Raw genomic sequence first — 22,861 nt, 5'->3', positions numbered from 1 at the left:
GGTTTTATCTTGTATTGGCTTCTGCCAGTATTATAGTCAGCTAAGTTTGGTAAAATTTAATATACCGTCAGAGAGGGACTGGGCTCTCAAGGAAGTCAGTGATAGTAGGTAGAGTCATCAGCATTGTACCTGGTGGCGTATCTGAAGAAGGCAAGGCTTCAAGACTAAAAATCATGATGGACAGACTTACACACTTTCCTAAGGGATGAATGGAAATTTGAATTCATATTGTAATTGGTATCACCCAGTCCATTAAGTCCAGATATACATCAAACACCTGGGTGGGTGACCAGAACACTCAGGCCCATCCCTTCTCTCAAATGTTCTTCTTTTAGAAGTCATAGATAAGCCAAGGTTAATGATATCAGCCATATGCCCTTGCTATGTGTTACATTTCCCTATTGGATTAGCTAAGTGACTATACTTGTAAATTTTTTTTGGTACTGGGATCAAACTCAAGTCTTTGCACTTGCAAGGCAGGCAGCGGAACCACTGAGCTAAATCCCCGCCCCCTATACTTCTAATCTTTATTTATTTTATTTTATTTGGTACCAGGGATTGAACTCGGGTCCTTGTGCTTGTGCAGCAGGTGGCGAAACCACTGAGCTAAATCCCCGGCCCTATATTTGTAATCTTATTGGTTGATTACAGTTTGATCCATGTTGTACTTACCTCATGATTTTGCCCTATAAAACATTCTAGGAGAAATGACCTCGACTGCAAACCACTTGGGACCCCGGCTGTCTTTCAGGAACTATTCCTTTTTTTTTTTTTTAGGCAGGGCCTCAGTTTAAGGCCAGGTTGGCCTCAAACTTGAGGTGATCCTCCTGCCTCAGCCTCCCAAGTGCTGGGATGACAAGTGTGCACCACCACACCCAGATTTTTCAGAAGCTATTTCTATTCTCCAGTAAAGCTTTCCTACTCTTAACCTCCTTTTGTCCCGTGGAATTCATTCTTCGATTTCACTGGGCATGAACTCAGCACAACTAACATCTAGTGGGTTGGGAGTTGGATTTCTCCTGTATCAACAGAACCCCACCCCGATGCGCTATGACCAGCATCTCCAATGCATCAATTTCATTAGGCCCAACTAACCATGTTTACATCCTGAGTGGAAAGAGTCAACAGAGAAGTAGAGTTTGGGGCATTTTTTATAGGGCACACAGTACAGCACTATGCACAACTGTCTTCCCAGATTTACCTGCAGAGAATCCATGAGTTAATAGGGGACCATAGCATTGACATACACATTAATGCTTATGGGGGGGGCGGGTAGAAGAATGATCAAAAAAGTGCTTTGAACAGTAAGTATGAAAAGTCAATGACCACACAACATCATCTCAGGGAATTCCAAGAGAGACATACATAACAGGGTTTGCGAGCTCTGAAGGCTGGCTTGGTGGAGGAGGTAACACCAAAGCTGAGGTTTTAAACCAGATCTTGAAGGCCAGGATGTAACATCATACTGACAAACTCACAGGCAGGTTCCCAAATACATTTTGAAAAAGTATCCCCAGAGCCAAACTTTCAAAGCCAAGCATAAGGTTTCAGAGTGGTGACATACAAAGTCTTCTAAGACAGAATGAATAGCAGGCTTGTAGAACCCTACTGGAAAGAGATAGATAGATAGATAGATAGATAGATAGATAGATAGATAGATAGATAGATTCAAACATACATACACAATACACATGTAGAATGTGTCACTTTGTAACTGGGGTTTATAATCACCTTGTGTTGGTCTTACATACAGGAACTGTATCATATAGGTCTTCCTGTCCCGGGTGGTTTTGCAGTGACCCTTAAATATTAATCACTGAGTGCATTTTAGGTGTTGTCAATAGTCTTATGTTCTTTTCTAAGCAATAAAACTATTCCCTAATATTTCCGATTACCAAGTTTTGAGTAGAAAATAACACAAACAACCTGAAAAATAAATTCAATTTTGTTTTGTCCCCCAATGTTCAAATCCTGGTTAGTTTTGCCAAGTCTGCAGTTTTACTTGGATCAATAATCTCTACGTGAGATTTATATGAGGGTGATGAAGGGGCTATCTGGCAGAAAACTTCTACCTAAAATCAAAATAATTTTAAAAACAAATACGAGGTTGGTGTTTGGTTCCCTTAACCGCTGGGCTCCGCTTTCTTCCGGGTTCATTTTCCTTTACCAAGATGGCCACTGAAGAACTCACTCTGCATTGGCCGGATGTTCCTTAGTTATGGCTTCTAGTCCCACCCACCAGCTCCCACCTCTAAACGCTTAGGAGAATAATTGACAAGCTGGCGGAGTGGGCGTGGCTCGGACGTGACGTTTCCGGAAGCTCGGAGTGTCATCCTCGAGGAAAGGTGGGGAAGGGGTCCCGGGAATGCGGTGGGGCAGGGACTATGAGCCTGGCCGCGCTCTGAGGGGATCCGCCACTGAGTGTGGAGCCTGCAGCCTTGTCCTCCCCCGCGTCCCCTGCCTGGCCTGCTGCACCCAGGCCCCAGACGGCTCCGGTTCCCGCGGGCTGGCGCTTACCCAGCCAGGCCCAGTGCTTCCTCGCCTACTGCGTTTGAACGACCGGAAAACTTTAGATGGTTTTGCTCCGGATTGGCAATTTGGGTTTGAGGGCCATCAAAAAGGGCGCCTCAAGCAGCTGTCAGATGCCTGTATACTGTAATGCCCTCTTGGCGCGTTTTTGCTACTTTCTTTCACCGCCTCCGCGAACTCCCACTCCCAAATCCTTCAGATCACCCACCCTCCCTTATTTGTGAATGCAGCATTTCCTCTGTGGAGTTCTGCTCAACTCCGTGCTGCCTGCCCAGTGCCGGTTGCTGGCCCTGGGAAAGGGTTTCTTTCTCAATCCACTTGTACTTCTCCCTAGAGGTACTGGGATGCCATGAGCACCCATTTTCAGTTAACTCTGATGGACTGCCCTGGGTTTACCAATTAAGCAACGTGGGGAGGTTTTAGATCTGAAAGAGGCTTCGTGGGAGATAGAATGCCTCTGCATCCCAAGAGTCCCCACGGTTTTTGTGTTATTGATGAGGTTTTGGAGGGGAAGTTTTACAGAGGAAATGTGACCCGAATATTGAAGAAACCCAAGATAGAATTGGCCTGGAGATGACTATCTCTGAGGAAAGGTTTGGATAGGAAAACAGTGGCAAACAAATGAAACTGAAATGTGAGGACTCCTGGACAGATTGGAATCCTGATTAAAGCAAAAGATCTCTGTTGGGGAGGAATAAGGTATATGGATGGAAAAGACAAAATAGGGCCAGTTGAATCAAGGCCATGAATTCTGAGATGATTTCTACTAAATTCTATTCAAGGCTGTGCTGGTTAGGGTGTACTGTAATTCAGTGCATATCAAATTCCCTGACACTTTTTGGAGATGATGGAAAATGATGGTATCTGATTAGAACTTGGAAACTGTTTGGAACAGGAAAAAATATCTAGAAAGATTGTGGAATTACCCCCAGGGAGGGAAAACTCCCAGATTAGAGTACTGTCCCTGTGCCCTTCTCATTGCAAGATGACTTTGTGCTTTTTGTTTTTCAAAGAGTGCTTAGTTTTTGAAGATGAGTAAATTATCCTTTTCAAGATCTAAATAGCTTGCCAAAATAATAATCAATGATGTTACAGACTGACTGGTATAGTGGCTTAGTGAACAGAGTTAGCATTGTGAACAGGGCACTCAAATATGAAAAGGTATACCACAGAAAATGTTGGTTACTCTTAGGTTAAATCAGAATTAGTAAATTGAAGTCACTTAACAATCATGAAATTTCACTGCACTCTGCCAGGTACTGGGATAAATGGAAATAGGTAGCTGAAGGTAGAAATAATGGAAAAAATATAAGGTACTGTCCACTCTTGTGGTGCTCTAGGCAGGGCCACTTGATGACAGGGAATATCTCACTTGGGTAGAATGGAATCCCCCATGACCGAATTGTATTCCTTGTACTTCTTAATTATGGCGCTAGAATTGTGGGTTTGAGTCTCCTAACCCTCTCAATTGTGTAATTTAGGCTTCCTTGAGAGTCTCAGCCATCTTGTTAGAGAAACACCTTATTTGATCTAAGCCACAGCATATGGTATTTTTTTCTCTAATATCTTCTTTAAGGTGAAGGTTGGTGACATAAAATGCTCTGTGCTAAACTGTGCTAGGATGATGTGGGCCATGGTTTTATACCATCTGTTTTCTCTTTTCTGTCTCAGAGCTTCTTGGTCCTGATGTCTGACCATGGAGATGTGAGCCTCCCACCCGAAGATCGGGTGAGGGCTCTCTCTCAGGTGGGGAGTGCAGTGGAAGTGAGTGAAGACATTCCACCCCGTCGGTACTTCCGCTCTGGAGTTGAGATTATTCGAATGGCATCCATTTATTCTGAAGAAGGCAACATTGAACATGCCTTCATCCTCTATAACAAGTATATCACGTAAGACACCTACGGTTTCCTTTTTCTTTTCCAATGACTGATGCCTCTCTCACTCTACTTTTGCATCACTTGTGCTCATAATTGCTAAAACTAGAGAACTTTACAGCATCCTCAGTATTAATCATTTTTGCTGGCAGCTCCTACGTATTGACTGTCCTTGCCATTCAAAGACATGAGTACTGATGGTGATGTTTTCATGACTCAGTGATTTAATGAGTAAGAGACAGCTTTTTGGGTTATGCCCACGTGGCCCAGCTGTTAGAGGAAAGTTGGTAATTCAATTAGACATGTTATGTATTGATGAATGCTTTTACCATCCTTTCTCTGTTAAGGCTACAAGTCATAGGATTATTGTTAAGGCCTAGCCAAGCCAAATTCCTCTCTTCTACTTACTTTGTAGCAAATCAAATGATATAAGAAAAGGTTTTCCTCTTCTTAACCTTTGGTATAATTGTGTAAGTTATCAAATAATTATTGACCACTTATAGTTAGTGGGCTTCATCATAATAAGACCTTTACCTTGAGTTATTTCTCATCTTAGGGTAGGCAGCATAAATAGAAGATTTCAGTACTATTAACAGTGAACAGCTCTTAAAGCCCCAGTAATAAAGAAAAGGTATGTAATTTAGGATAGGAATAATGTTAAAGGCTTTATATAATTTCTAGTCTTGTTCTTTCATAATGCTAGGACCTTTAAAAATAAATTACATGTGTTTGTATAGCTCTTAGTAATTTACTGGATATTTCACCTACATAATTTCATTTGACCTTCACAGTCCTGTGTGCACTAACTAGGCCACATCTTCCCATTCTCTGTATGAGGAAAGAAGTTCAGAATTTAGTGGTAAATATTGTGCTCTGCAGTGTGCGGTGATAAAACCAAGTTTTTGTACCTCCCAATTCAGGATTCATTCCAGAACTTAGGTTCTTTTGGTTTTTCCATTTAGTGGTGTTCTGTACTCTTCTAAAATCATAGTCATAAGCCACACTTACTATTTTTGGTTAATTTTATTTTTTTAAATAGGTGGCATATACATTGTGTATAGAATTCAGAAAGTATAAAGGGGGTCTGTATGTAGTTACAAAGTAAATCTCCCTACCTACTCTTTTCTTCCTATCTCAGTTCTCCTTTTTAGAAACAGTCACTCTTACTATTTCTCTATACGTTCTCCCAGAGAGATCCATATACACAGCAATTACATCATATTACTCCTCTAGAGGGATCATGTACTTCTCTAGAGCAGGAAATCTAATTTTGACAGCGAATCAGCCTTTGCTGGGGCTGTCCAATGCATTGTATGATGTTTAGCATCATCTCTGGTTTCTACTACTAGGTGCCAATATCAACCCCTCCCCTATGTATGACAACCAAAAATGTCTCCAGACATTACCTAATGCTCTCAGAGGTGCAAAATTGCACTGACTGAGAACTAATGCTTTAGAGAAAAGCATGTGGAAGAGTGAACTGCTTGGGATTAATATTATAATTTCAGAGTAGAGGAAAGGACTGCTATTGTCTTTTTTTGGAGAGGGGTTGAGACAGGGTCTCAGTCTGTAGTCCAGGCTGGTCTCAGACCCAAACTCGCTGTGATCCTCCTGCCTCAGCCTCCCAAATGCTGGGATTACAGGTGTGCACCACCATGCCCCACCTGTTGTTTTTTTTAATTTAGAAGTATCACCTATTTCCTCAGAATTTTGTAGTCATTAATGCCATCATATTGTCCTGTGGCCTTGATAGTTATAATATTTAATAGAATTGTTATTACATTTCCTTTGTTGATAGGAGTTTTTCATTCTTAACCACAAAATTTATTTTCTGAATTTCCTTGGTTTCTTTGGCTACTCTTTATAAGTGGTACCTTGGTTCTGAACTCAATTCTCTCCACGATTCTGGTCACAAACCAAACTGAATGAGAACCAAGTAAAATTTCCCCATCAGGTCCTAGATTCCTGAATTGGGAATTACAAAACCTTGGTTTTATCACCGCACACTGCAGATCACAATATTTACCACTAAATTCTGAACTTCTTTCCTCATACAGAGAATGGGAAGATGATATGGCCTGGTCAGTGCACACAGGACTGTGAAGGTCAAATGAAATTAGGTGAAATACCCAGTAAATTACTAAGAGCTATACAAACACATGTAATTTATTTTTAAAGGTCCTAGCATTATGAAAGAACAAGACTAGAGTGATAGCCATTGAATGATAACCATTGAATTTGATTCAGTTCTCGTCCAACTTGGTTTGTGACCAGAATCATGGAAAGAATAATGTTCATGAACCAAGGTACCACTGTATATACTTTTATATGTTTATATATACACTTTATATATTCCCTTTATATACTTGTATTTTCTCCAGTTATGTTAGATTGTTCTCAGAATGAAGCCCAGGGGTACAATTCCTTTAGAATTACTAATTGAAAAACTTCAGTAGAATCATGATATTACTTACTCTACCAGGTATTTTCAGAAAGATCTTGTGTGTCCTACTGCCCTATATGGAAAATGCTTTTGATCCAAGGACCATATTCATTTAACAAATACATATTGAATATATCTACAATCTACTTGGTTCTGGGTCCTAGATACACAGTAATGAGTAGAATGGCTGTTGTTCTTGTTAGTGTTCTTCTCTAGATAAGGGAGAAGACAAGCGGGTAGGCAAATAAATATAGTTACAAGATAAGGAAGATGGTAGGAAGGCAAAAAGAGTGCTGTGAAAGGATCACCAAGGGTATCTAATTAAGTAGTCAGGGGAAGGTCTGTCTGAGAAGGTGAAATCTAAGCTGAGACTTGAAGGTTGCAATTGAGTTAGTCATTCCAGGAGCATAGGGCAGAGCACTTAAACAGAGGTAATTGTGTGTTTGGAAGCTCTTAGTAAGAAAGACCTTAGCATGTTGTGGGGATTGAATGATCATTGTGTTTGGAGTATAGAAAGTGAGGAGGAAGAAACCCCAGAGGAGGTTGGAGGGGCAAGTTAGTTTGGTTCCTGCAAGACTTTCTAAACCATGGTAAAGAGTTTGCATTTTATCTTGGGAATGTATATAGAAACCATGAAAAAGTTTTAAGTGAAGTTGTGGCCTAAATTTATTTCTGTTTTTAAAATGAGAATATTGGCTGTTGTGTTATGAATGTTGGAGGGAGTGCTAAGGGAAGGCAAGAGACCATCTAGGAAATTCTTGCAGCAGTCAGAAGGCTGGGGGCCTGAAGTATTGTTCAGAATGGGAAGAGGTAGATAGATTTGATTCATAGAGGTAGAGTCCAGGGGGACTTACTGATAGCTTGGAAAAGAAGATGGTATCAAGGTTGGCCTCAGGATTCTGCCTTAAGCAATTTGGAGTTTGGTCATCCATTTACTGAGAGTGGTATCAAAAAGGGGTTGAGGGGGGAGATCCAAGAATTCAGGGATGGGTTCTTTAGTATGAGATATCTCTGAGATATACAAGTAGAGATGTCAAATAGGAGGTTGTGTGTACCAATCTGAATGCACTCGAAGAAATCTGGGCTGAAAATACAAACAAGGTTGACTTTAGCCTACAGATGGTTCTGAACCATGGGAATGACTGAGGCCTTCTAGTGAAGAGGTTCTTAACCTGGGATCCAGGAACCTCACAGGAATTCACTGGTAGAATTCCAAGAGTCTGTGAATTTGAATGGGAAAAATATTTCTTCTTTTTACTGACCACTCACTGAGATTTATCATTTCTATCCATTTTGAATGGAGGCCTCAAACCAAAGTAATATTCATATTATTTGTAATTTTGTCATGCACAGAAATCAAGATATTTTTATATCACATTACAGTTGTTGCTGGGATCCCAAAATAGCACCTATATTTTCATTATGGCAGTACATTTCATTACTGTAGTAAAGAATTTTTAGACTCATGACTAGATTCATTAATAAATACATTAATAAAAAAAGCACGTATTATAATTGTTTTATATTTTGAAAACTGTATTTTAGTAAAATAGGTTTCTTTTGTTATTTTGTGCATTTTGTATTATATCTTTAAAATTATCCTGAAATGGAGCATAGGCTTTCCTATGCCAGAAGCATCTGTAGAACATAAGAAGATCAAAAATCCTTCATGATGAGATAAGAAGGAGCCTAGGACAGAACCCTGAAGTTGGTTAGTGGAGAGAAAACCAACAGAGAAGACTTGAAGGAAAGCTCAAGACCCAGGATGAAATCCAGAAGGAAATGTTGTCATGGGAATCAAAAGGGGTCAGTGTTTGCAGGAGAGTGTCAGGTGGGTGAGACAAAAGAGTGGGCTTTGGTTTTGGTAACAGGATGTCAATGGTGATTTTGATAAGCAACTTTACTAGAAGGATTAAAGAGATGCTAGGCCAGAGTTGGGGGAAAAGATGAATGGATAATAGGAAAATGGAGGCAGTGTGTTGGACCAGAAGTTGATAAACTTTTTATCTAAAAGGCCAGATGGTAAAAGTTTTTGGCTTTGTAGGCCTTTTGATCTCTGTAACAACTTCTACTTTGTAGTATGAAAGCAGCCATAGACAGTACTTAAATGAAAGTGTGTGGCTGATTCCAGTGACGCATAATTTACAAAAACAGATGGCTAGATAGATTTTAGCCTACTAGCTGTACTTAGCCAAGCCCCAAGGTATAAATAAGTTAAAGAACAAAATAAAAGATAGATGATAGTCAACAGGGAGGTAGACCTTTTGTAGACAGGAAGGAGATCAAGAGATGGAGGGAGAGGAGGAAGTAAGGAGAAGTAAAAAGGATTAAGATGCAATATGTACTGTATATGTACTAACTTCCCACAGTGAATGTATTCGCTATGTGTTGTAAACATGTACTAAAGATGAAAGAAAATGAGAGATTCTAGAGCATGTTTTTCTGTCAAGAAAGGACCCTGTGAGCCAGAATTACTGGCACACACCTGAATCCCAGTTACTTGGGAGGCAAGGAAGAAGGACCATAAGTTTGAGGCCAGCCAGGACAACTTAGAGAGACCCTGTCTGAAAATAATAATGGCTGGGGATGTAGCTTAGTGATAGACCATTTGCCTAGCATGCTTGAGGCCCTGGGTTCAATCCCCAGTACAACAGCAACAACAACAAAAACAACAAGAACAACAAAAGAATGAAAAGAAAAGGTCCTATGGAGAAGGCGAGACTGATGGTCTAGAAGGAATGAGGGGTTTTTTTTTGTTGTTGGTACCAGGGATCAAACTCAGGACCTTTCGCTTGCGAGGCAGGCATGGCACCACTGAGGTAAATCCTCGGTCAGAGTGAGTTTAACTATAGCAATAAATTCCAAAGAAGGCAACAGGGAATAATATTAAGAATACAGGGGTACTTAGGAAATTGATTTTTTTATGTGACCTTGTGTTACTTTGAGTTACACAGATAATTATCAGTATTAACAGTGAGACTAATGCAGAGCGTCTAAACCCATATAAGGTGTTTCATTTATAGGACCATTTAATATGACAAACTAGACCTGGAGGAGAGTTGGGGAAGGGAGAAATTTACCTTATTTGTTGGATTTGGGGTTTTATTTGGGACTTCATTGAGTTGCCTTGGCCTAAAGCAATAAACGTAGCTACCTTCACTTTTCTTATAGCTGTTTTCAAGACAGTGATTTTGATTCTGTAAACTGACAGGCACAGGATTTATAAAGAAGTTCTAGCTCAGTGATTCTCAGCTTGTTTTTCTACTGTACTTTACTGGGCATATTTCTATCAGTAACAGCAGCTCACTTTGCCAGCTACTACAACTGAAGAGAGAGATTAGGCATCTACCCTCACCATTCCTCTGCCTGCCCACTTTAATCATTGCTGTACACCTTTTGTAGATACTTTAATTCAGGATTTAAAAGGCAGTCTGTCCTTTTTCCTGGGGCATTTCAGACATCTTAATGATCTCAGGCACATCTCCCCCATTAGTGCTTTCCTTGTGTAGGAATGCTTTGCCTTTTGCAGACCCCAGTATAGAAGAAAGATCTTCAACATATTAAATCAGTACATATTTTGACAATGAGCAAAGACAGTAAACCAGGCAGTGGATTCTTTCACAGCTTTTTATGGTCATCAGCTAGGCTACACAGAAAGACTAGAGTATTCCCGCAATTCCTGTCTGCTGCGTGAGTCTCCTGTAACACAAATCCTCTTTCTGAAAATGAACTGCCACTGTTGTTGAAAATGTTTACCAGGATTAAAGTTTATACACTGAAGAAGGGTTTATCTCTGATTGTGCTTACTTTGCTGATTAACTTTTAAGACTGGAAGAAATGGGACAAGGGTCCTTAATTTATCCATGTTACAGAATTTTTGCTTGACTTTTTGACTGAGTTGTTTTTATGCACAACTCGTGATTAGAAAAAATGGTTTTTCAAACACTACAAGGGAGATATATAAGAGAAGTCCTATCCACCAGAGGTGACCACTGTCATGTTTCTTGTGTGTACAAGACAGTGTTTATGCATGTGCAAGTACAAAAGGGCTCACATGTGTATCTTTTCTCTTTGAGACATTAATGTCATCATACCTGTATTCTGTTCTGTGACTTGCTTTCTCAAGAGTATTACCCTTCCTTATGAGGACGTGCCAAGCCATCTCATTCAGGGCTATTCTTTCTGCCTGGAACAGTCTTACAGATCTTTTTATGGTTTACTCTCTTCTAGCCCTTACTCAAATGCTGCCTTCTTTCTGGTGCCTTTCTTAGATACTCTATCTAAAATTTCACACACACCCCCATTCCTTATTATTTTCTATCCCCCCTTCCCTGTTAATAATGACTCACCTAGCACTGATTCTCAAACTTACTTTTTGTTTTGTATATTGTCTGTTTCCCCACCATAATGTACATTCTGTAGTGGAGAGAAATTTTTGACTAGGTCACTCACTGTTCAACCTTTAGAATAATATTGTACCCTACAGTAGATGCTCAATAAATACTTTTGAATGGAAAAGAGAATGATTACATTGTTTTCACATTTGAGTATTCCATAATTTATTATCCCATATTAATAGACATTTAAGTTCTTGTTTCCCCTACTTTTATGAATAATTTTTAAATTTTTATTAGCGTATGTTTGCAGTACCTAATGATTATGTTCATTAGGAGTTGGTACATGTATGTAATGCATCTTAATTCTTTGTACTTCCCCTTCCATTCTCCCTGTTCCCTCCCTCTCTCTCTTAATCCCCTGCCTGTTTGCAAATGATCTTATGAATAATTCTGTATTGAGTAGTCATATGTGTGTGTATGTGTATGCATATGTGTATATCTTTGTACTATGGTATGATAAGTTCCTAGTGCTAGGACTGTGAATTTAGATGGTGTTTACATTTTTAAGTTTTGAATAATTTTTTCCCATCATTTCCCTCCCCTACAAAAAAAAGTTGTATCAATTTAAAGTTCTGCTAACAGTGTAGGAAGATCCATTTCCCTATGCCCTTATGTTTATACCAGGTGTAATCAACCTTTAATCTTTTGCCAGTCTGATAGATGAAAATGATATCTTCATTTTAATTTCTTTCATCATGAGTGAAGCCAAGCACTATTTCTTATATTTATTCACCTTTTATACTTATTTTTCCATTTAGTATTCTTTTTCTATTGCTCTATTAGGCTATTTTGCTTGTGTTTTTGCCAATGCATCTTTGCTTACTTTGGTTCATTTCCTCTCTCTAGGTTGTAACCAGATATAACCCCAGAGAAATGTATGCATCTGCACCACTGTTATTCTTTGCCTAGAAAGTTTCTAGATCTAGTGTGCGCATCTTTCTGCTGCTTCTTATGCATATTTTTTGTTTGTTTGCTAGTAAAAATAACCATGTAAGCACATAGCAGATACTGACTATGTGCTAGGCACTGTGCTCAGCACTTTTATTGTTTCTTTATGTGTCACAGCAACCCTATCAGGTAGTATTAGTTGTCTCCATACACATAATTTTTGTTTGTTTGTTTGGTTGGTTGATTGGTTGGTTTTTTGAGATAGGGTCTTGCTTTGTGTTTTAGACCTTGAACTCACTAGGTAGCCAAGGCTGTCCTTGAACTGGTAGATCCTCCTCCTGCCTCAGCCTTCTGAGTGTTGGGATTACAGGTGTGCATCACTGCACCCAGTTTTATATAATTCCTAGTATAAACTGAGAGATAGTGAGATTTAAGTGCTTAGCCAAGGTCACAGAGCTAGTAAATGGCAAAGCCAGGATCTGAACCTAGGCAGAATGGCTCCAGACCACCCTGCCTAATCTCTTAAGTGCTGTGACCCGATAAAGTTTGTGGTTATGTTGCCCATTGTCTGTTTTCAAGGGGCCTTTCTGCCTGTCCTTGTTCAGAAAATTGACTGCAGTGGTTGAAATAAGGAGAAGGTATTCATTCATGTACAGGCCTGGGAGCTTTATCTTAAACACTGACTTCCAATTACTTGAAGTCAAAATAGTATATAAAAAAGTATATAGTGAAAAGTTTCAGTCCCACTCTTTTCGTCGTCTACTATATTTCCCCTGCCTTCTACTTTTATTAGTTTCTCTATATACTTTCTGTGTTTCTTTATATACTTACAAGAAAGATAAATACATACATACATACATGTTTATGTACATATGTATTACCCCATTCTTCTATATAAAGTAGCACCCTGTATACACTTTTTCATACTTTATTTTTTCATGCAGCTAATTCAGGGGTTATAAGACCATTTCATTAACGTATTTTTTAAGGATAATTCCAATGCTTTTTTTTAAAGTAAATTTTATCCCATTTCCCCCCAATCCCCCTCCCCTCCCTATGTACAAAAGCTTTGTTTCCATTTTTTCCTTCTATTTTCACTTTTTTCTTGTCCCTTCCTTCTTTTCTCCCTCCCTCCTCCCTTGTTCCCCTTCCCGTTTGAACACTTTCTTCCAATTTCCCAACATCCATTACACATCTCAGTCTTTATTTCCACATTCAATTTCTCACACTAGAGAAACAATGCAGTATTTAAACATATGTGTCCGATTTATTTCACTTAGGAGTATGGTCTCAAGGTCCATCCATTTAGCTATAAATGTCTGAACCTCATCCTTCTTTATGGCAGAGTAGTACTCCATTGTATAAAAAAACCACATCTTCTTTATCCACTTGTCAGTTGATGGGCATTTGGGGTGTTTCCAAGATTTAGCTATTACAAGCTGCGCTGCTATAAACATGGGTGTGCATATATTGCTGTGGTATGATGCTTTTAATTCTTTCAGGAAGATACCAAGAAGAGGTATAGCTGAGTCAAATAGAATCTCTAGTTTTACAGGGCCGCGGATTTAGCTCAGTGGTTTCACCACCTGCTGTGCAAGCACACGGATCCAGTACCAAAAAAAAAAAAAAAGAATCTCTAGTTTTAGTTTTTTGAGAAATCTCCATACTGATTTCCACAGTGGTTGCACCAGTCTGCACTCCCACCGGCAGTAGAGAAGGATTCCTTTTTCCCACAGTCCCTCCAGCATTTGTTATTGGTTGATTTCTTGATGATAGCCATTCTTTCTGGAGTGAGATGGAATCTCAGCATTGTTTTAATTTGCACACCAGATATTTATTGATTGCCTTTTTATACAGGGCATTGTGCTGTACAGTGGATTTACAAAGAAGCATGAAACAGTAATCTCTGGCCATAGGAAGTATACAGTCTAGTTCTGTAATGAGAGCAAAAGTGAGCAGAGTGTGTGGTGTTTGTGTGATGTGGTGTCTCATGGATAATTTGGGCCTCAGTACCAAGCATTTTCATCCTGCTGATGGAGAAAATATGTAACTTTGTCTTTGGGGCCAAATTGGGAGAGATACTAAATTATAAATCTCTAAAATATAAGAAGTATGCTTTATCTCAATAGCCTCTTCAGGATTTTATGCTTTGTACTTGCCTTAAATACAGACTTTGAGAAAACTTTTTTATGTCTTTTTCATTAATACAAAGGGAAGATTTTTAGAACAGTTGTGAGTTTAGAATTCATCCCTGCCGAGGAACCTGGTCATACTGGATTGAAATGAAATTTTCATGTGCCTAACATAGAACTGAAGGAGAAGGGCTTATCTACAGAGGGTTCGTTTGGATGGGGAGTCTTCTCTTTCCTTCCTGAGGTTTCTTCTCCCTGTACTCCTACTCCATGGGCAGAAGGTAGAAAAGAGTTTATCACAACTGCAGTACAGCATTTTATACTGTGGGCAAGCTACCCTCAATTTATTTGTTTTGGATCTCAGTTTCTACATATTACAATTAATTCTATTAAAAGACATCTATATTCCAGACATTCCAAGGGCCTTGTGGAAGCAGCCTGCTAGCGTTGAAATTGAGTTTGCCACTTTCTTTCTATGATCAGTTACTGGACTTAGAATTGTTTTCATTGTTCCTAAGTAGATACTGCAAATCTTGGAGGTCTGTAAATTGATGCCATTTATTTTCACCACTGAGCTTTCTGGCCAAAGTCAAAAACTAAAAGAAAAAAATCTAGCATCTGAAGTTTAAGCACTTTTCATCAAAGATCATTATGTATACGATACAAATAGAATGCCCCTAACACAAGCCTGTAACACATGCTATCTCTAAGCATTTCCATACTTGTTCTGATGCAAAGAAATATTTTCTATGAAGGAATATGAATCCCAAGAAAAAAATGTCAGAGCTAAAGGTCATATGGTTTTCTCTCAGCCTCTTACCTCTGGCTGCCAAACTGTCCAATGAAGAACATTTTGAGACAGAGGCCCAGGCCTCCTTTGAAAGCTTATCGTGCCACAACAAAGGAAGAATATCTTTCTTTGAAGGTACACTTTGGATGTTTTGTTTCTTTTGCCATCCTTTTTGTTGTGGGAGTCTAGTGTCTGCTGCCACACACCTGATTTGGAAGAGGAGGAAAAGGATTCTTGCTCCTTCAAGGGATGGAGATGGTTAGGCTACTTGATGTGCCCGAGTATGCCTGTTCTGTCTTCCCCCCAACTCTGGAAACCACAGAATAAAGGGGGTGCATTGAAGCCTGGTGTGAAGGACACACCTGTAATCCTAGCACTCAGGAGGCTGAGGCAGGAGGATCACTGTGAGGTTGAGGCCCACCTGATACCCTGTCTCCAAAAAGAAAAAAAAAAGGGTGTGCATTGCTTCAGAGTCTTACTGACATTTGGACAGTTTTTTGCATCATAATCACTGTGATCTGTTTCCTTAGGCTCTTTATTGAGAAACTACCAAAGCATCGAGATTACAAATCAGCTATCATTCCTGAAAAGAAAGATATAGTAAAGGTGGGTCTTCATTTTCTTTGTTGGCTATGGAAAAGCCTCAAAGCAGTACAAACTGAAGATAAAAGTAACAGTCTTTGCATCTAAGCATCAAATTCTGTCATAGAAGCTAAGACTGTCTCACCAGAATAGTTATGAAGTAGCAAGTATGATATAGTAGGTGGTATTATAAGGCCTTTTTTTGAAATATTGTTGCCTTTTACAATTTCATTTTTTCCTCTATTTAACTGGTATCAGAATTGTTCTAATTCTCAGTTTCTATTTTGTATCTCAGAAATTAAAGGAAATTGCATTTCCCAAAGCAGAAGAGCTGAAGGCAGAGTTGTTAAAACGATATACTAAAGAATATGCACAATATAATGAAGAAAAGGTCAGTACATAACAGCACAGAAAAGGAAAAGGAAATTGTTTGTCTTCTTAAACTGTGCCCTGGGATTATAATGTGCTATCAATAGATTCTGTTACTTTAATGTAACAGTTTACTTTTTGGGAGCAAAGGCTAGTTACTCAAAAAAGTAGGAAACTAGTGCTTAGGCTGAGAATTCTAATAGATTTGGCCTACTTGTCCAAGAGTATGACTTGAAGGACAGAAGACTATTGCCTGTCTGCCATGCCGAGAGCAAGGACCTCAAGAATAATAAAAGTTCTCACTAAAACCTAGATTTGACTCACATTTGATTATACCCAGAAATATTTGTAATAATTGATTTTTCAAATTATCTTCCAATGATTCTTGTTAGGAAGAGTCAGTAAAAGCATGGGGAGAAATACCCGGGACACTGTAGTGGTATTATGTCACCCGTGAATATGTACTCCAGGCTCTTATAGGTTATTGTAAATTTTCTAGGCTTTGTACTGTACTATAGTGTTGAAAATCAGCAGGGCAGTGAACAGCTATGAGGTGTACATTTCTAAGGCACTGACTGAGTGAACAGTTTAGTGGAGGTTATTACTTGATATTTCTTTTTGGTTTATATGTCACTCTATATTGAACTGATCATCAGAAAAATTTTAGAGGCCTCATTTTGTGTTCAAAATCAGTAGAGACTCCCAACAGAGCAGGTACAAGTTTGGATTTGGTTTTATTTTTAACCTTACTTGGGTATAACCTTACTTTTATAACCTTACTTAGGAATATATACATGGCATCGTCAGAGAATAAAGCTGTATGTGATACAGGTTATGGGGTATAGGTGCATCAAGCTTTCAGTAAAGAAGAAAATACATTAGGTGGACTCATTAAGGGAATATACTGAGGGGACTGAGACTTTAACGGTCCTTGAAGATACGTATACAGTGGGTTGGTAGAAAGAGGTGGAGACTGTATTTAGTGGCCATAGAGCTTTCCAGGGAAGCATGAATTTAGTATTCGAAAACCAGACCAGAGCAGAAGTGCATTTTGGAAATCTCCCTGCTGAGAAGCCTTGCTCTTTTGAGGTATGAAGTATTAGCATGAACTTTTTTTTTTTTTTAATCTCTTTATAGAAGAAGGAGGCGGAGGAATTTGCCCGGAACATGGCCATTCAGCAAGAGCTGGAAAAGGAAAGACAGAGGGTAGCACTACAAAAGCAGCAACAGTTGGAACAGGAACAGTTTCATGCGTTTGAAGAGATGATCCGGAACCAGGAACTGGAAAAGGAGCGACTAAAAATTGTACAGGAGTTTGGGAAAGTGGACACTGGCCTAGGTGGCCCACTGGTGCCTGACTTGGAAAAGCCCTCTTTAGATGTGTTCCCCACCTCGCCTGTCTCATCAACACAGCCTTCAGACTGTAATTCAACTCTAAGGCCAGCCAAGCCACCAGTGGTGGACAGGTCCTTGAAACCTGGAGCGCTGAGCAACTCTGAAAGTAGTGAGTCCATCTGCTGATATTCTCTTCCATCCCTTTTGTAGACAGAGTGTTATTCTAAGGATTCATCCTGTGAGTACCCCCATGATGTCACTTCCTAGGCTTTGGTCACAGATGCTCATTTGTTAAGTAGAGTCATACTGTGTGCTATCATACTGGCTATCTTGTTAACAGTGGCCTTTGCTAAAACCATATAATTTAGACAGCCAGGTTAATTTTCTGAAAAGTTAACACTATCATGGAAAATCAGACGCTCAACTTTGGGTTTTTTGTTTTGTTTTGTTTTTTTAAATTCGAGACAGGGTCTAGCTATGTATTTCAAGACATCCTTAAACTCACTATGTAGCCCAGGGCTGGCTGTAAACTCACAGCAATCCTCCTGCCTCACCCTTCCCAGTGCTGGATTTACAGACAAGTGCCACCATGCCCAGCTGGACTCTTGATTTTTAAGGGTTATACAAAGATTTGAAATGTTTCATGAATTAGAGACCACTGTTGGATTTTTGTAAAAATAATTTTTGGGGGGGTATCGGGGATTGAATTTGGGACCTTGTGCTTGCGCGGTAGGCACCAGAACCACTGAGCTAAATCCCCAGCCCTGTAAAAATAATTTTAAATGTATAACACTCCTGTGCAATTCAATGACTGACTCTTAAAAACAAAATGGGCTACTGAACTGTGCTTGCCCTGAAAACATTCCTAATCTTTAAGGACTTTAGTTAGTCAAGGTAAACAGTGTATATAGTGGGTGATTACTCAGTTCAGCCATGAAAACTACTGACAGTCTTTCCTTCTCTCATCAGTGATTGGTGATCAAGAAAATAATAGGGGCAAAATGATGAGTATACCTTGATCATTAGAATAAATTTTGGAGGAATCAACTTTCAAGTAGTCATTTAAAAAAGACTGTCAAGTTTCCAGGATGTTCCCTGGACTATCTTACCCAAAGAGATTCGTTAACATTTGTCTGCTGTCTAGACTCTCCTTTCACTATTTCTGCCTTCCCTGCTTTTCCTGAAGTTTTTCCAGGTCCCTTTAATCCGATTGATTCTGTTCTCTGTAAAACTCCCAGAGCTCTTTTTACCTCTAATACAATTTAGATCATTTACCTATTAGTGTAGTCATTTGTCAATAACTAGATTTAACTTCCTGCAGGTTAGAGTTGAGTCTTATTCATATTTGTGTTCCCTGTGGGCCAAGCACAGTGCCTACTTGGTATGCACTTAGTAAGCGATTATTGAATTGAAAAGAAAGGGCTGTGCCTATGCCAAACCTTAATTCATCCTCCTGAGATGCTGTCATCAAACTGCTGTGTGGCTGTGAGTCTCCGAGTCTGTGTCTCCTCTCTGTCAATACAGATCTTGCTGTCACGTGTGTAGAAGGAGAACATCGTTTTTTATTTTGTTGTTTTATTTTGAGACAGGATCTTGCTATGTGGCCCAGGTTGGCCTTGAACCCCCCGATGCTTCTGCTTCAGTCTCCCAAGTAGCTGGTATTACAGATATATACCACCGTACCCAACCACATTTTCCTCTTTAAATATGAAAATATGGATGTGGATGGTACTTCCTACCTGTAGCTTGCTGGCTTTCTCACAGCATTTCTCTGTGGTCTTCAGGAACTGTGTCCTTTCTTAGCATCCCGAGGCAGATTTCTGAGTAGCTTCCTTCATGCTTTTTTGGGGAAACAGGACTATGTGTTTTGTTACTTGGAATTTAGTATTTAAAATTTCATTGAAAAGACTAAATTCACAAATAAATAACTATCCAAATAATTTTCCACTATCAAGAATACATAATGATGTTTTTCTTTGAAAGCCATACTCTGATATTACTATAAGATAAAAGAGAGATATAAAATAAAAAGTTCAGTTGAATAGGAAGGGTTTTTTCTGTTTGTTTGTTTTTTGTTTTGGGGGGATTTTTTTTGGTACCAGGGATCGAACTTGGGTCCTTGCACTTGCACAGCAGGCAGCGAAACCACTGAGCTAAATCTCTGGCCCAAGAAGGGTTTTTTTTTTTAATCCTTTGTATTAGATTCTGTCAGAGAATCCCCAAATATCTCAGGATATTTTTTCAAAGTAGTAATTTCAGCTGGGCATGGTGGTACCCACCTGTCATCCTGGCACTTGGCAGGCTGAGGCAGGAGGATTGCCAGGAGTTCAAGGGCAGCGTGGACTACATAGTGAAAAAACAAAACAAAAAAGTAGTAGTTATTCTTGTCTTACCTTGAATAATTAAAGATTACTCTTTTTTTTTAATGTGGTATCAAAAGCATTAACTCAAAAGTCTAACATTCAAAGTTTCATCTGAATTAGATATAGGTGAGATATAAAACACAATTCATCCTTCTCCAACTGTGAGCATGTAAAATTGACAAGTTATGTGCTTCCAAAACACAGTGGTGGGATAGGTGTAGGATAGTCACTTCCTTTCCAGAAAGGAGAAATAGACAAGAAGAAAGGAGTAACTCACTGGTCGTAAGTAAGTCTAAAATCCAGCAGAGAAAACATTAACTCTTAAACCTAGAGAATAATCTCCTTTGACTCCATGTCCTTCATCCTTAGCACACTGGAGTGGGGCTTGGACCCTCAAGGCCTCAGACAGCCCCGTCTCTGTGGCTTTGCTGGGCTTAGTCCACCCAGCAGCTCTCAAGGGTTGGAGTCTCATGTCTGCAGCTTTGCAGGTTGGATTCATATGCTGATGGGCCCTGTAGTTCTGGGGTCTTGAGGGGCTGTCCTGCATCTGAGACTGCAATAGGCACTGTCCTAGTGGGACTCTTTTTGGTGGCTTTGCCCTTGGTAATTCTCTGCCTGGTCTCCCAGGCTATCTCCAACATCCTTTGAAATCTAGATGGAGTCTGCCATGGCCCCATAGCTCTTAAGGTAATTGGCTTATATGATTGTGGAGGCTTAACCCCTTAACAGGCTTTATGCAAGGTGGAGATCCTAGAATGCTGGTAGCATAGCTAAATCTACATCGTAAAGAAACTAAGGCCTGAGAAACCAGGAGGCCACTGGTCCAAGTCCTGGAGTCTAGAGTCCAGAAATCAGGAGTCCTGATGCTAAGGACAGGAGAAGAATATCCCAGTTCTGGGAGACAGAGAGGGAGGAAATTGCCTTTCTTCTGCCTCTTTTGTTCTATCCAGCCCCCCAGCTGATTGTGTAGTCACCACTCATATTGAGGGTAGCTTTTCCATACTCTGAGGACCCACACCCCAGCTTCCTTCAGAAACACCGTCACAGACACACCCAAAATAATGCTTTACCAGTTCTCAGGTATTCCATAATCCAGTCAGGTTGATAGCTACAGTTAACCATCACAGCTCCCAATTAGCTATGGCCAGAAGTTGAAGAAGAGACTTTACAATCCCCCTTTGGTGACGTTAGGGTGAGATGCCCACTAGCTGTCTGAAGCTGGGGGAATCCCAATGACTTAGAATTGCTCTATCAGGCTCCCAGCCGTGAGGCCGGCTTGGGGAAACTCAGCCCCGTGGTTTCAGACTTTTTTCCATTCTCCATTACAGTTCCTGCAATCGACGGTTTGCGTCATGTGGTGGTGCCTGGGAGGCTGTGCCCACAATTTCTTCAGTTAGCCAGTGCCAACACTGCCCGGGGAATAGAAACATGTGGAATTCTCTGCGGAAAACTGGTAAAAGCAAACAAACTTTTCTGAACTGAGACTGTGTCTTCTTCTTGGCCTCTGTGACTCAGAGAAGATGCCAGGGTCAGTTATTCTTTATGCCAGTCCCTTCACAGAAGCAGCCATGGACTATACGTAATACAGCCCCTTAGATTTGGTGACTCTGTATTTGGTTGCTTTCCAGAGTCTCTTGAATTGAACTGATTACTTCAATGCTATTGTTAGAAATTTTAATCTTAATGAAAGATCCAGTCACACCTATATATCCTCTTCTGAGCACCTACTTTATCGTAGTATATGAGAATATAAAATATGTAAGTATATAGTATGAGGTGTGATTGAAACATCCAGTACATTTTTAATTTTAAAAAATTGTTACAATAAAAGACACTGCTATTGATCCCTCTCAAAATACTACCCACACACACTCTTTGAATGCACTGTAAACTGCTTTAGAAAGTGACAGGAATGATGAGATAAGTGTGTTCAAAATGAGGGAGAGTAGTGTGAGGGTGATTAATGGCAATGTATCTTTTGCTATAATAAATTTTTTTGTTTAAACATTCACTGTAGTTTTTGATGACCCCACATATGTCCACAAAAAGTGTCCAGTCACTTTGGAGAGATGGAAAACATATACCAAATGATGAAAATCATGCTGAATACTGTGTACAATATGAGCACTAGGAATTTTGAGGAAGGAAAGATCATTGAATGGAAATTCTTAAAGGACTCATTATTAACACTGAATGAATCATGACTGAAATGCAGGAGACTTAACATGAGCCTTAAAGGAAGAGAAGGACATAACAGTGAAAGGGAAACTTGCCTTAAATGTGAACAGGGCTGTGGTTTTTACCCAGGCTGTGGTGTTTACCTAGGTTGTGGTGTTTCCAGGCTGTGCCTCAGATGGAGCCCTGGGGTTGGTCTCAACATCTGTCAGATTACAGAGCACCCAGCAGTGCATGTGAGCAGCTAAGGTTGTGAACCCCTGAGGTGAGGGATTCAGGGAGCACAAAAGAGACTCACACTGGGATGGGAAAGGGCCTTCTCTGTGTAGATGTTTAACTTTTCACTGTTAGGACAGCGGATTGCAAGAGTATCAGGCCATCATGACAAGTTGTTTTGTCCTTTGGCAGATGAGGAATGAATTTACCATTACCCACGTTCTCATCCCCAAGCAAAGTGCTGGATCTGATTATTGCAACACAGAGAATGAAGAAGAACTTTTCCTCATACAGGATCAGCAGGGTCTCATCACACTGGGCTGGATTCATGTAAGCAAATCTGAGCTAAGGGCTTGTCTTCTCTTTTCTCATTGTGTAATAAGCACACTGCTTGCTTCTTTCTTGGAACAAAGTAAACATTATCTAGATTATTTATTGTTTTCCTCCTTTGGAGGCAATGCTTAGCATCCTTAACAACTTGCACTTTAATTTTGATTTCTGGGAACTACTTAGGGCTTTTAAATTTCTTTACATATTTATTTTTTTTAAATAAAAATAAACTAATTTTCCTAAAGTCCCAGTTTCCCAGTGAATGTGAATGGTGATAGGATGGTGCCCTAAAATATATGTTTATTGGCCATAAAAACTCTGTCAATGCAAACTATCCTATATACAAATGATGTTCCTAAAATATAAATAAATCAAAATATTTTAAGTGAACCAAGGAAGTTAGATGGTTGTATTCAGTCTTTATGAAGCAGCATATAC

General features: G+C 39.7%; 1 protein-coding gene across 4 annotated transcripts in view; it reads left to right on the top strand.

Moving 5' to 3' along the window:
* The first annotated feature begins 2,192 nt into the window (after positions 1–2,192).
* The window catches only part of Stambp (STAM binding protein), a 36,845-nt gene continuing 16,176 nt past the window's right edge, over positions 2,193–22,861 (top strand). Inside the window, exons 1-7 of one of the 4 annotated variants that reach the window (XM_004844715.2) lie at positions 2,193–2,345; positions 4,201–4,418; positions 15,584–15,659; positions 15,931–16,026; positions 17,142–17,508; positions 21,031–21,155; positions 22,286–22,423. In XM_004844715.2, the coding sequence (XP_004844772.1) occupies positions 4,216–4,418; positions 15,584–15,659; positions 15,931–16,026; positions 17,142–17,508; positions 21,031–21,155; positions 22,286–22,423 (1,005 nt within the window). In that variant the 5' untranslated portion in view covers positions 2,193–2,345; positions 4,201–4,215. Of the gene's footprint in view, positions 3,229–4,200; positions 4,419–8,463; positions 8,678–15,583; positions 15,660–15,930; positions 16,027–17,141; positions 17,509–21,030; positions 21,156–22,285; positions 22,424–22,861 lie in introns of those variants that run through there. The other 3 variants (XM_021258305.2, XM_021258306.2, XM_087204335.1) reach the window with 3 other exon arrangements.

This window comes from Heterocephalus glaber, unplaced genomic scaffold (genome assembly GCF_053883595.1).
Source record: "Heterocephalus glaber isolate CG9 unplaced genomic scaffold, H.glaber_assembly_v1.0 deba00000470, whole genome shotgun sequence".
NCBI classification, from domain to species: domain Eukaryota; kingdom Metazoa; phylum Chordata; class Mammalia; order Rodentia; family Bathyergidae; genus Heterocephalus; species Heterocephalus glaber.
Note: the sequence above shows the minus strand (reverse complement) of the source record. Positions and strands in the feature narration are given on the sequence as shown.